The 14448-nt window shown below is 39.7% G+C and overlaps 1 protein-coding gene across 2 annotated transcripts in view; it reads left to right on the top strand.

The window, feature by feature from the left end:
* Positions 1 to 2024: 2024 nt before the first annotated feature.
* The window catches only part of LOC134095838 (two pore channel protein 2-like), a 29805-nt gene continuing 17381 nt past the window's right edge, over positions 2025 to 14448 (top strand). Inside the window, exons 1-9 of one of the 2 annotated variants that reach the window (XM_062549546.1) lie at positions 2025 to 2228; positions 2369 to 2511; positions 7974 to 8038; positions 8133 to 8209; positions 9422 to 9599; positions 10833 to 10949; positions 11405 to 11511; positions 11664 to 11736; positions 14306 to 14405. In XM_062549546.1, coding sequence (XP_062405530.1) covers positions 2116 to 2228; positions 2369 to 2511; positions 7974 to 8038; positions 8133 to 8209; positions 9422 to 9599; positions 10833 to 10949; positions 11405 to 11511; positions 11664 to 11736; positions 14306 to 14405 — 973 coding nt within the window. In that variant the 5' untranslated portion in view covers positions 2025 to 2115. Of the gene's footprint in view, positions 2512 to 7973; positions 8039 to 8132; positions 8210 to 9421; positions 9600 to 10832; positions 10950 to 11404; positions 11512 to 11663; positions 11737 to 14305; positions 14406 to 14448 lie in introns of both variants that reach the window. The other variant, XM_062549547.1, reaches the window with a different exon arrangement.

The following is a 14448-nucleotide window of genomic DNA, read 5'->3' as shown; positions in this document are numbered from 1 at the left end:
GAGACAATGTTTTGGCGCTCTATAAGTGAAACGAAATGGAAATTGAGAAAGCTATTTACCCTAATGAGTGCCATAGCACATAGCTGACATGAAAATCTATTATAATGTAGTATAACATTTACCCTAAAGTTAAGTGAGGGATTATTGAGTCAAAACAAATGTAATAGTTTCCCAAAAGTCTTTCAATATTTAGACAGATCACCACCCCTCCATGCCACTCACAATTTTGGCAGGCACAAGTTACACGGACGTGTGAAACAGCTCAGTGAATTGCCTTGTCGTTGACGCTGATAGGAGGGAGAATAACGGCTGTTAACACCTAGTCAGACAGAGCAAAACCTTCAAGAAGACTGCTGATGCAAATACACCCTCATACTTGCTTTGAGCTAACCCCCAAAGTGTGAACTCACTACTGGGATGACAGTTGCATGTATTACAGTTAACCAGTCAACTGGTTTTACATGAGAAAAAAATGTGGCCTGATGATACTCTTTTGCCCTTTTTCAAATGGCACTCTACAGTCTACTATAATGATGTGCAATGTCCAGCACATTAGTGTAATCCCAAACCATAGAGACTCATTTTCCAAACTGACTCCTCTCTACTCCCTACTGGGATATGGTCATATCAGCAACAACTAGAAAAACACTCGGAGAGCAAAAACCTCCGCCCAGCGAACACATAACCGCCTCCTGCATCCAGGCGGTGATATGGATCAATCCCAATATTTAATAGTTTCTTCCTTGGGTCATTTCAGATCTTCCCATCCATAACTTTTTGAGTTGTCTTGCAAACAAACAGACAGACAAACAAACAAACCCGATGTAACTATACTTGTATAAATGCAAGTGGGTGGCTTCAGCCCATGGCAGGCAGTCTGCAGTTTAACATAAGTGCGGCCTGTTGTACATACAATGTTTTTACGTGCAGGTTGCGAAGAAAATACGCCTCAAGTCGCAAGAGCTATACATCTATACTTCTGAATGGCTAATTTATGTTAGCCTTGGTGATGTCTACACATAGACGGGTATTTAAAATGTACATTTTCCCTTAGAATTGCACATTTTTTTTTTTTTTTTTTTTTGGAACTTGCCAACAGAGAAGGCAGTGCAAAATAATTCCATTGATATAAAAACAGCCATTGAAGTAGCCCATTTCCTCCTTTTTACCAAATATTAGGCTACTTTTTTTCCTTTTCCAAAAACTTTTTCGATACTTCCAGTTGTTGGTTTGGTCAATACACTGACAAAGAGATTCAGGGGGACCATCATAACTATTTTGGAATTATTTTTTACACACACGCACACACACGCACACACACACACACACACATACACACACACACACACACACACAGTAGGCCTAGTTGGAGGACACAGTTAAATCCACTTCTGTGTGTATGGTTAAAATGTTAAAGTGCAATACAGTTTTGACTACAGCGTACATCTATAGAAAAGACTAAAAAGAGTGTAACCTTCTTTGCAAAGTGCACCTGATTGATGCATTTTAAACATTAAAATATAGGCCTACGACACTGGGTGCCTCTCATTCAGCGTTTCGCCTCCCTCGCTCCTCGGGCCTTGATCCTCACTGATCTATAAAGAAAGATAGAAGTAGGGATAGACTATCTATCCCATTGTTGCCGCCCCATCATTCTTTATGTAGATCAGTGAGGATCGAGGCCCGAGGAGCGATGAGAGGCACCTTATGGGAGCATGCCCTCGGATCACCCTAGGGGGGGCGGGCTTGTGCCCCGTGCAACTCTCGGTGTAGTGACACCTCTGGAACAGTCCCTGTTTTATGTTTACAAAGATACAAACATTACATATTTGGTGATAGGCCTATTTACGCGTCTGAAGAGAAAATGTCCCTGTATTTTGTCCCAGAACTGATCACCTTAACTTAGACTACTTCGAACTACTGAATCTCGGTCAGTCACATTTTCAGTGTCATAGGCTACCTGACTAATTTTAGTAGCCTAACAATTAGTCTACAGGCCAAGCGAGTTGAAAACTAAATCGCCCGAATAGCAAATTCCGCCTCTGAGCCGGCGGTTACGGTGGCAGAAAACAGCGCGTTTTATGAAGGTGTTTACAGGCTAACAGAAAATAACACATGGGAGGAGCTGTCAGTATTACACTCGCGGTTCCTCAAATAACTTCATGCAGTGAGCGGAAGATCGGCCATATGATCACAAGTTGTCAGACAGACTTCGCGCTTACTTACAGGTAGAAGCTAGGCTGCTTACATTCCCATTTCAATCGCCATAGCATACTGGACTTCCGCAGTCCGACAGACAATTGTGGTCTTCTTTTTAAGTATTGTCTTTCTTGGCCTGAAAACGAAGAACAGACCTTATCTATCCCAGGAAGCAATCGTACTCAACAAACAAGCAGTTAGTAATCGCGGATCACATGGAAACTGAGCCTCTTTTGACGGAAAGCATTAATCAGGACCCTGTAGTAGATTATGGCTCGCATTTTGAAGATGGACACAATGAGTCATTAAACAGTAAGTGACTGTCTTGCCTTTATGGTCTTCTATCGTTTCGTAAATCTTGTAGGCCTACATGGCAGAGACTAGATCAGACTGGAGAGCACTGATATGGTTAGGTGTGTGTTTTGGTAATGTAACTTGCCTGTGTGAAGTTTTACCTGTTTGCAGACTTGTGGGTTACTGGCTTCGACAGGTGGCTTCTTGGCCTACATTAGGCTATAAACCTTCAGATGATAATGGAATTTGCAGATGATAACTTCGAGTTACCAAAATTAGTGAATATAGCCTCAGGCCAATTCAAGTGGCAAGACATTGCTCAATGTGTTGCTCAGATTTGCCATGCTTGCTGTTGCCCACGCAGATAGGTTTCCTGTAGTCGAGCTGTAGCCATACTGGGCCCACCTCTAGAAATATTCATGTAGTGTGCCAATGGGTTTTCAGGTGGACCAAAGTTAAAGGTGTATCGGCCATGATATCTCACTGATTTGCACCTGAATGTCAAGTGAAGAGCTCAGGAAAATACCAAGAAGGTCATTCCACGTCCATTCAGCAGACTAAAAAAAAAAACAGGTGTACGATACCCAGGAGACACTGTAGAATTACTTTTATGTAAGATCAATACTTTCCAAGATACAGCCAGTTGTGGCGCCCATATCACAAGAACGAAACCGTGTAGGAGGCTCAAATCATTCATATAATGATGGAGCAAACCAATGAAATAAGGAAAAAAGTGGCTTTAGAGGGCTTTTCCTCAGATCAAGTCCTGGCAAATTAGCTAAATATTTTTTTATTGTAGATTTTAGTTGCATGATTTTAGTAAAGAAAGAGCCACCTTGAAAGAAACGTTGTCAGCCTTCAGTGACTCGATGTGTCCTTTTAATGCCCACACTGTTACAAACTCCTTCAAACGTTGCAAAATTAAAACAAGTGCCGGCCCAGGTAACATTTGCAGTTGCTAAAACCACTTGTCCGAAGACCTTGAATGATTTCAGGCCCATAGCACTGACCTCATTAGTAATGAAATTATTTGAAAAACGTAAACCAGGACAGAACACTTAGGTCCCTTGCAGTTTGCTTACAGATCAAAAAGAGGTGTACAAGATGCCACTTTAGCCCTACTTAATTTTATCTATTGCAACCTTGAGGTCTCTAGCACTCATGCCAGACTACTATTTGTCGATTCGCATCAGCTTTTAATACTATCCAGCCTCATCTGCTTACATAAACTCATTGACCAGGGCCGGGTTTCCCAAAATCGTTAAGAAGCTCTTAAGTCCTAAGAACTTCTTAGGAGCGTTCTTAGAACATTCTTACAACGCTCCTAAGAAGTTCTTAGCACTTAAGAGCTTCTTAACAATTTTGGGAAACCCGGCCCAGTTCTCTGTGGATAATAATATTGTTGGCTGGATACTTCCTTACGTGCTGGACTCAAAAGGTGAGAGTAAATGGGATACTGTCTGTCATGTCCGTATCGTTCACTGGCTCTCCGCAAGGATGTGTTCTCTCTCCTCTACTGTGCATTATGTGCACTATTGATTGCAGAAGCATATACTGTATGAGAACCGCCACATTTTGAAGTTTGCTGATGACAGTGATAGTGAGCCTGCTGAATGAAATCTGCATGGTCCAGTTGTTGAATATTTTATGAAGTGGTAGGTTTTAGCAATGCCTCTAAGACTAAGTATATGGCTGATTTTAGACATTCACAACCTTCTCCTGTTAACACTGTAATATATGGTCAAAATATTTTTATCAGTGGATTCTTATCTTTGGCACCATTTTCAACAAAAAACTGACCATTGAGTCTAACACTCTTTCAGTGTTAAGAAGAGCCAGCAGCGTCTCTTCTGTCTTGGGGAAACTGGCAAAATTTCAGGTTGACAGGACCCTGTTGAACATGTTTTACCGGTCCTTTGTTGAGTGCTTACTTTTTCTTTTATCTGTTGGTTTCAATCCCTTAATATCAAAAACAAAAATCTATTATCCAGAGTGCTCAACATCTGCAGTAAAATAATTGGCATGGAACAGGAAACCTTGCAGGATATGTGCAACAAAAGGTTGCACATTAAAGCCAAATCTATCCTGTCTGATAGCTCTCATCCACTAACTTTGAACTCCTTCTGGTTCCCTTTTCAGACTTCCACCAATCAAAACCAACAGATATAAACAATATTTTAGCTGCTGTCTCCCTCCTCAACTCTAAGAGGAGAGGGTATCTTATAACACTTTGGCCATCTTCATCTAGGAACAGCACAGCACTTAATTTAGTTCATTTTATTTTACACATTTTATAGATTATTTTTTGCCTTTGACCGTCAACATCTGTGATCTGTGAATTATTTATGTTGTTTTGTGTTTGTATGTTGTCTTATGCTCCTCACTCCTGCAAATGAATGGCCCCATTGGGGGACAAATAGATAACGTTGAAGTTAAATAGGAATAGAATGTAGTTAAATCATCACATGGTCTGGATGATCCTCCATGGTCATAGTTGTCCCTCAAAGTTGATCAAAACTTTATTGGAGTTTTTGGCTGGGCTCTGTTTAGGCCTTCAGAAGACACATTTGTACAAATTTATTTTCCTTATTGAGATAAGTAGAAACACTCTCACAAAAAGCAATGAACAGAAAATAAATTCCTTCAGGGTCTAAACAGCAGACCTCAATAGTCTGAACAATCTTTTTGGATCTCATTTTTAGAGCACCCTACCACCTTGTGAGAAGGTACAAAGGTGTTTTATATTTTAGGTCACAAAGGCAAATGTATTAGCCAGAATGAGCAGACATGGAAAACCATGTTTACCTTTGGTTTGTTGAATGTGGAGAGTTTGGTGTATGACCACAAAACTGTGGACCTAAAGTGTACTTGTTTCCTCTTTCATGTGCATTCATGTGGACTTGAAATCTCGGACATTAAAAATGCATTCCCGCTGGATTTTTATGGCAAAATATTTTTTGTACAACTTGGGTAGATATAGACATTCTACTTTTTTTCTTTTTTTTTTTTTCACAACTTGCATAATATTAATATCAAGCACACTCAAGGGGCCTATTTCATGTGTCATGTTTAAAGTCAAGAATAAACAATAATTTTGATTAAATGCAGTGGCGCACCATCAGGGCCTTCAAGGTGATCAATAAATAAATGTTTTCCTTAAAACACAGGGGTCATAAGTATTGATTTGCATTGAGCTCAATGAGAATGAAACCAGCTAATAGGCTAACTGAAACAAAACCATGCCAATCTCTTGGTATGGTGAAGGTGCCCCTGGACAGTAAACTACGGCAGGCGTAACAGTATGTGATGATGTGGGGTTATTTCAATTCCAATGGCCAAGGGGACTTTATCAGGGTGCATAGTGTCCTGGATCCATGAAATAACTGGCATTTAACATGGGAAATTTAACACATAGGGTTAACATAGGCGTTCCAATACTGATGTTCTAAGGTAGGCTATTATTGAAAACAAGAGAGAGGCCGCACTATGCATAAGCAATCACCATTTATTCACACAGACGCGTTTCGGCGCTCTGCCTTCCTCAGTGTTCCTCAGCACACACTGAGGAAGGCAGAGCGCCGAAACGCGTCTGTGTGAATAAATGGTGATTTCTTATGCATAGTGCGGCCTATCTCTTGTTTTCAATGATAGTCTATACTTTGGTCAGCACTCTAAAAAAGTTATAAGTCTTGAGTGAAGCCTGCTCCTACCTTTACGAACCAAGGTAGGCTATTGAAATGTTAATTTCAGTTCAGAAAATGTCGTGGCGCCTTGTGTATTGAACCGTGGGTCAAAAATCATGATACAAACTGAATCATGAGTTGGTGTATCGTTACAACCCTAGTGTGCCCTTAAGATAACAATTTCAATTTCAATTTCAATTTTATTTATAGAGCGCCAAAACATTACACATGTCTCATGGTGCTTTACAGAGTGTTAAACCTCCAAAGAGAGCCCATGAGCAACAGGGGCAAGGAAAAACTCCCTAGAATTGGAGATACATATAGGAAGAAACCTCAGACAGATCCACGACTCAAGGGCCCAACCCATCTGCCTAGGGTCAGTTAAGTAGAGTAAAGTCATTTGAAGTATCAGAAGGTTCAAGCAGTCCAGTATAGGGAATAAATAGTCCATCAGTAATCCATTAGTAATTTTGGAGGGTAATGGGTCGCTGGGATGCATGGGCCGGGGATCCTGGCAGGGAACCACAGCAGGTAATGGTAGGGAAATCATAGGGATGATGATGGCAATGGCACTCAGGGGGATGGGACTTCAGGTGTGATGAGGGCCAGGCACAAAGATGGCTGATGACTGGTAATGGTTCACCTCACAAGTGAGGTATAGGGGAAAGGGAGGAGAAATAAGGTGTGTTAGTATTACTATAAGTCATGATGGTTGGTATTAATAAGTATATAAATGGGGATATAAATTATTATACTATAGAGGGGAAAGGCAGAGGGGGAGAGGGAGTTGAATGACAGGACAGAGAGAGAGGGAGGAGGGAGAGTTGAGACAGACAGAGGGAGAGGGGAGAGAGTTGTACGGCATGACACATGAGAAGTCCATGACAGTGCTATGCTATAGCAGCATAACTAAGGCATGGTGGAGGGTAGTCAGCACCAGCACAGGTGTGGTCGGTAGCCACCATGGGAGACATGACTGGAGCACCAGTCACATGAGTCCACAGCAGAGGTGGTCCTTTCCAAAGAAACCCTGAAGTGGTTGCAGTTCCACACTGCACCGATACCTAACTATAGGAAGCACTAAAGAGATATGTTTTAAGTCTAGACTTAAAAATAGGGAGGGTGTCTGCTAAACGGATTGAGGGAGGAAGATTATTCCAGAGGAGAGGTGCGCGGTAACAAAAAGCTCTGCCTCCTACTGTAGTTTTTGAAATTCTTGGAGTTACAAGAAGTCCGATATTTTGTGATCGTAAGGGTCTAGGTGGATTATATGGGACTAGAAGATCTTTAATATATTCAGGTGCCCTGCCATTTATGCCATTTATAACATGCACCTTTCACTTTAGACCAGGTTTGGTTTTGTCAGTGGTGTTAAAATGAATCACTGAGACTGTGAGCGCAGTGTTCATTTGTGCATTGGTGGAATAATCATCACTGTCTTGGATGTAAAATAGAACTTTGCATCATGGTGTGCTGGGTGTGAAATTGGCCATAAGGAGGTCTGCACCTTTTCTGCTTCGCAACCAACTGGTAGATACCACTGAGAAATGTTTGTTATTTTGAAATGTTGGTTTAACATTTGGGGTCTTGTTGATCTTACATCTGAACAGGGTTTCAAGCCGAGCAAATTATGACTAGGTTTACCTAACTAGTTCATTCCAAGTGATGTTAACATATAGTGTTTATATTTTCCACAGCTTATGAACCAGCAAGCCTGAAAATCAGTGTAAATGTAGACCTATTCTCTGGATGTCAATCATTAACATTTAACCCTTTATCCCATCCGTCATACCCAAGATGATGCTGATGGAAATGATATCTACATACAACAAGCCGTCATATTCCTTGAAGATGCTATACAGGTAAAACATATTTGATCGGGTATTAGTGATACTGTGACTTCATTTAAGTTGTTATTCTTTATCGTGTTATTTGCCCTCTGTTTCTGTGCTATAGTATCGCTCAATCAACCATCGTGTGGATTCTCGTTCACTGCGTTTATACAGATGGTACTATTCAAGACTCTGCCAGTGGTAAGTGATTAATTCAAAAGATGCAAACTATAGGTGAAACATAACTCAGATGCAATATGGAATGCACTGACAGCAGTCTGTAGAAAGAGAGCTCAACATTTCTGTTGGGAACAGGGGTGTCACGATTCTCGATTTGTTGTAAATTATATTACTAATGGATTGCCTTTTTCCAGTTCTGTTTAATGGGCTTTTATTTTTAAACCACCTTTTTTTATTTTAAAACCGTTCCTACCATGAAATAGCCTACATAGTGAATCATAGTGTAATTGAATAACACAGAATGATATTGATTTGATTGTTATAGCACACTCTGAAGAGACACAAGGTTAGAGGTTAGCCAACTGTTCATTTTAAGGACTCTTAGAACTTCAATTGGTACGTTGAGTAAGTTTATTAATTGACGTAAATGAAAACCTAAAAATATTTCCACATCAATGGTTTAAGAAAAGCAGGGGATTTGAGTTCAGTTGATATTTTCTTTTAAACTGGCTGCAGCCTCAAGTTAGAGATAATGTTCATTTTGACACTTCAAAACTTCACTTGTGTGTGTGTGTGTTTTTCCCTTCAGGCATGCATGCTGGATATATTATATTGGGGGTGTGACTACATCTTTGATCATGCCTTTGTTTTCGAAGTCCGAGATTGTCATGTCAATTTGATCAATATTGGGCTTAAACCGAGATTGTGACACCCTTGCTCTACAGTCTAGCATAGCAGCTTGTATTTTTATAACCAAGGTGACTGAAGCTGTGTGCATAGTGAACATGTTGCCATAGAAGTAGGCCTATATTACACATTCACAATCAGATATTTGTTGTGGTTTCGCAGTCATCCTTTTTGCAAGCACTCGAATCAGACTAGCATGTTATCAGTCAATGCCAGAAGGCATAATAATGAGCCGCTCACTACTTGAAGTACTCAGTGTTCCGACACGCTAGAGCTACTTTAGTCTATTGTCAGTGATGCAACCTGCTTAGAGTGCGGTAGAAGAGTTGTTCATGCACTGTAACTAGAAATGCATTTCCAAGAAATTACCAGTGCATGAAATGCAAAAAATTGTGATGTCATGTATACAGATTAAAACAGTAGTTTTAATCTGTATACAATAGTTGAAATAGTTGAATCTTTCAACCAAATAGTCTTTATCATTATGTTACTTCTTCTGTTGCTATTTTTTCAAACCTGCCATTTGTCTGTGCTAATGCTGTGAAGGGGTCTAGGTACCACCATAGCAGTCATCCTTGGCCTGGCCTTCTTTGAGAGGCCCTCTTCCTGGTCCTACACATCTGATCCACGATATCGGCCCCCACCTTGGGAGCCAGCCTGTGGCCTGACTGAGAGCATAGAGATGTTGTGCCTCTGCATCTTTGGGTTGGATTTTGCTGTGAAGGTAATTCCAAATATTTAGTATCTATGGTACCAGAATATAATGTTAATAGAGATAATGTTTGAAATGTATTAGATAGTAATATATGTTAGATGATAATAAATATGATAACCTATCTAGACAATTTTTTAAAGCATTATAGTTCAGGTAAGTCCATAAAGACAGATGAATAGGGTAACATTTTAATGAATAGATTGTGGCCAAAAAACTTGGACTCAGACATTTTCAACATCAAAAATGTAAAAACGGGTGAACCTTTGCGAGAATGAACAGTGGGAACAGCAGTTGGGTAAACCTGTGTTCGTTCCATGGTTTGATGTTTACACACATCTCTCCAGCGCTGTTGCTGGCCTAGGCCTGTCTCACAAGGAAGTGAATCCCCTAATTAGTTTGCGGCTTGCTTGCAAGACTTTCCCAAGGTACTTCGCAAAAGTTGCATTTCCCGTTTTTTTTAATGTGGGCGACTGGCTACATTTAAAAAAAAAAAAAAAATCTTTAAATGCGTTCATGATCATGTGCAGCTCGGGATGAAACTAGCAGGTTTTCAGCAGAAACATGCGAGAACCCGTCAAAACTAATCAGTGATTTCACTCCTCCCACACATTTAAAGAAGTAAATGTTCACAACATTTTGGTCAGTAGCCTAATGTAGGCTGTGCTGGATGGCAATAGATGCATATCATAAATTAGGCCTATATGTTATTGTTTAAAATAGTCTACGTTGAAAAAATGTTGTAGGGAATCAGGAGAGTCAGTTCAGTAGCTACAGTATATCTTTGGCAAGTAGCAGACACACAGGTGAAGAACAGTCAGCCTCAGCCAGTAGGCTACTAGCACAACCAGACCCTTACAAACTGTCAAACTGCAGATTTCTGAGTATCAAAACAGTTTTGGAGGAAATATTTACAGTTCTTATGCAGGAAATGCAGTAGGCCTAGTTTGGACACAAAAAATACTAGGCTACTGTACTGTACTATTTTATACTATACGCCTATAACTGAACTGTAAGGGAACAAAACAAGAAAAAGAAAAAAATTAAAGGGCTATACAGTGTACAGACAATGACTGCATTATTTGTAATACAAAATACAAATACAAAACGAGAGACAAAGTTAACAATATGTTTCTTACCCTGCACTGCCTGCCTCCAAACAATGTTTTGATCGTCGTTGCCAGTACAGAAATATGGTTTGAAACAATTTTGCTTTGTATAATGATCAAGGTCTAAATTTTCCAGAGTTACCTTATCGGTTGGGATGAGCTTCGGAAGACCAAGTGGCTTATTGGCTACTCCTTAGCCATTGCAGCCTCAATCATTGACTGGACTTTGTCACTAAGCATGCTGTGTGAAGAGGTAAGGATTGATCCAGTTTTATGATTCTAAAAATGCTAAATTGACTTCATTTGTATAGCACTGTTCTCCAGAGTGGAGTACAGGTCTATGCCTCTCAGCTTACTCATTCATACACACAAAGGCTGCCACACAACGGCACCAATCTGGTGCAATTTGGGGTTCAGGGTCTTTTTCTAGCTGAATGACTCCTCTATCCCCCAAGCCTCTATCACCCCAATAAACCTGTAAAATGTTTACATGTTATTCTGAAATGCTTCAGACCAGTTATTGAACACAGATAATTTGGGGCCATGCTAACAATGTTTCTTTTTTGAGAAGGTAACTTTGATATGAGTTATTTTTGTAATAGTGTAACAAAGTTCAAAGTTAATTATCATGTACTCATGAAAAGCATTTAGAAATAATGAAATTCCTTGTGCTCAAGTAACACTGAAATCTCCTGTTCTCAACTGTAGACCTTGCGGATCCGGAGAGTTCTCCGTCCGTTCTTCCTTCTGCAAAATTCCTCCTTGATGAAAAAAACTTTGAAGTGCCTCAAAAGAACAATTCCAGAAATGGCAAGGTAATGACATCAAACATCTAAATGGACAAGAGGGTACTTTGAAAGTGACTGCAATGGTTTTGAGTGCTGTTATATCACATACATTGTAATTTGTAGATTGTAGATTTAATTGGCAATAATCCATCTTTTTCTAACATTTTATGTATATATAGTGTGATCCTGCTACTGGCTCTTCACCTGTGCCTTTTTACAATGTTTGGTATGTTGCTCTTCGCCAAAACAGAGGTAATGTATGTGTTTATTACAAGATATTTAGGCACCCACAGTAATTAGCAACAGTTCAGAGACAGGGTTAGTCATTTTTTTGCCAAGGCAGGCAGTATTGGCCTCTCAAGATCGAGTGGTTATTCTGATCTGTACATTCCACCCGGACCGCAGAGGTCGGGCCCTTAAAGGGATATTCCGCCATTTTTGGAAATAAGCTCATTTCCCACCTCCCCTCGAGCAAAACAATCGATATTTACCTTGTTCCCGTTCATCCGTGAGTCTGGTGATACAACTTTTAGCTTCAGTCTAGCATAGATCATTGAATCGGATTAGACCATTAGCTTTTCGCCTGCATGCACTTCATGTTTAAAAGTGACCAAGATTTCTGGTCATTTTCCCATTTAAAACGTGTCTCCTCTCAAGTTAGAAAGTGCAATAAGACCAACTGAAAATGAAACCTGCCGTTTTTCTAGACTGATTTGACATGGAACTACACTCTCATCTGGCGTAATAATCAAGGGAAGTTGCAAACGTACCATGGGCACAGTGATATCTGAAAATAGTCCCCATAGACAACAAGCAGTAAGTAGTTCGTGATATCACTGCGTTTGCAACTTCCCTTGATTATTATAGTTCCATAATATTACTAAATATATTAAATGAGTCGATTATATCTATTTTGATCCGATCTGTTGCCTTGGGTTTCACTCTTGAATAACCACTAGTAGGCTAGTGTGAAGAGTAGTTCAAATACAGACCATCAAAACTTTAAATTGATGATTTGTTTGCTACTGGTAAGTGGGTATGGGCAATTCTGTATAGCAGCAAGGTATGGGTTATATTGTCTGATTTTGTATTTTCAATTTACTTGACCTTAAGTGTAGTGTATTCCAGATTAATGTACGTGAACTGTGAAGCTTTTATGTAATTACTCTAGCTGAAGCACAAAGTTTTGATCATGATTTTGTAAATGAAGTGTGAAGTTACTTCGTAGTCTAACCCAGAACCGTGGGTTATAATGCCCAAATTTCCATCGGGATGAGTAAAGTAGCTATTAAAAACAATGGGGACATCAGGATAAATAGAGTATATTATCTTGCACACAATGGCAAATAAACCCTTTTGAGAAGTCCTACCCTTTTAAATTTGACCTAGTTGAAAATTGACAAATGTGTTTTTCTGAATGAAAATACATCAAATGAGCTGTGGATACAGTATGATTCGTTGATCATGCATACAGAGCTCAAACCGGTAAAAGCTTCAGCCCAAAATCGCAAAAAGTGGATTAGCATGGGGCCGGGAGAAAAACGCTTTCAAAATCAAATTTTTAAAGCACTAATATTGTTCAAAACAGCGCCAATCCTTGTCAGTAGCTTGTTCTGGGTCTCTACACATAAAACAAAGCACCAACAATGTAGTTTATTACAGAAGTTTATTACAGAAGATTGTTAAGAACAAAAAATACTGTATGCACGGCTTAGTTGACCTTTTTGACCTTGACCTTTACACTTTTTAACAATTAAAGTGTACAATCAGTACAATTAGCCATGAATAGTTCATAATGATTAATTAAATAATAAATTATGTTAAAAGATATTAAAAGTTAAAATGTTTAAATACCATCGGCGTGAACTTTTACTCACAGGATGAACTTCACTTTATTGGGGAACATATGTTAGCCTAACCATTCAGCTGACTGTGAAAATGAAACTGTTTATAACATTTATCTCATCTAATCCCACAGCATAGTCTCTCTTATTTGGTTCTAGGCTAAATTTACAGCTTTGGCTTTTTCAAGAAACTTTGAATTTCAACTAAGCTCTCATTCTTTTTGAAACAACAAAATCATCATTTTCAAAACATGTTAGTTAGGCCTATATTTTTTCATGGCTAAATGTGTTTTTGGCCCACTTCTGGCTGGCTGTAGGTCGGTGCAATAGAAGCCTATCTCTGGGTCTCTCTCTCCTCCTCCTCTCTGTCTCTCTCACACGCACACAAGCAATAGATAGATTCCACTTGGTTGGGTTTAATGATTTTCCCATGTTGAATTTTGCTTGAATATGGGTCACTATAGTCTAGCATAAAGAATTGTAAATAATGCTGGCACATACTGTTTAAAAATCGTATTCCATGTACCCCTTTTTAAATTTGAGCACCTGCCCCTCCTAAGGTCACTGAATGGCCGTGGTGTACATAGTGCACTGCATCGAGATGTACTAACACCGCGTTCACACTGTCTACGTCCGTCAACGGATCTCGGAATGCCTGTCTGCCGTATGTATATTTGCATGTACGCTATCTGATTGGCTGACGGATCCGTCGCTGCCTGAAAAGTTGAACATTTCTCAACTTTTTTGACGGAGGCAGCGGAGCTGAAGGAACGGACGGACCCACAATTCCTTTCGAGTCCGCCCCATGCAAAGTCAATGAGATCCGTTAACGGACGTAGACAGTGTGAACTCCCTGTGACAGAAGTATGCAGATTGGAACAGAGTACATGTCAAATGCATAAAGATATTCACAAATCACAAATCAGTTAAAGTATACTGTAAGTGTGTTCAACCGTATCTATATAATCACTATACAGAATCCAAAGCACAATGGAGAATGGGAAACCTACTTCAGAGATCTGCCACAGTCTCTCTCTTCGTTACTTGTGCTGCTCACTACTGCAAACAATCCAGATGGTACAGTCACTTTACCCACTTCTCTTCCAAGAATGCCTCACTG

The sequence above is a fragment of the Sardina pilchardus genome, chromosome 11, assembly GCF_963854185.1.
Source record: "Sardina pilchardus chromosome 11, fSarPil1.1, whole genome shotgun sequence".
Lineage (NCBI taxonomy): Eukaryota > Metazoa > Chordata > Actinopteri > Clupeiformes > Clupeidae > Sardina > Sardina pilchardus.
The sequence above is the reverse complement of the archived record's forward strand: the minus strand, read 5'-3'. Positions and strand labels throughout refer to the sequence as shown.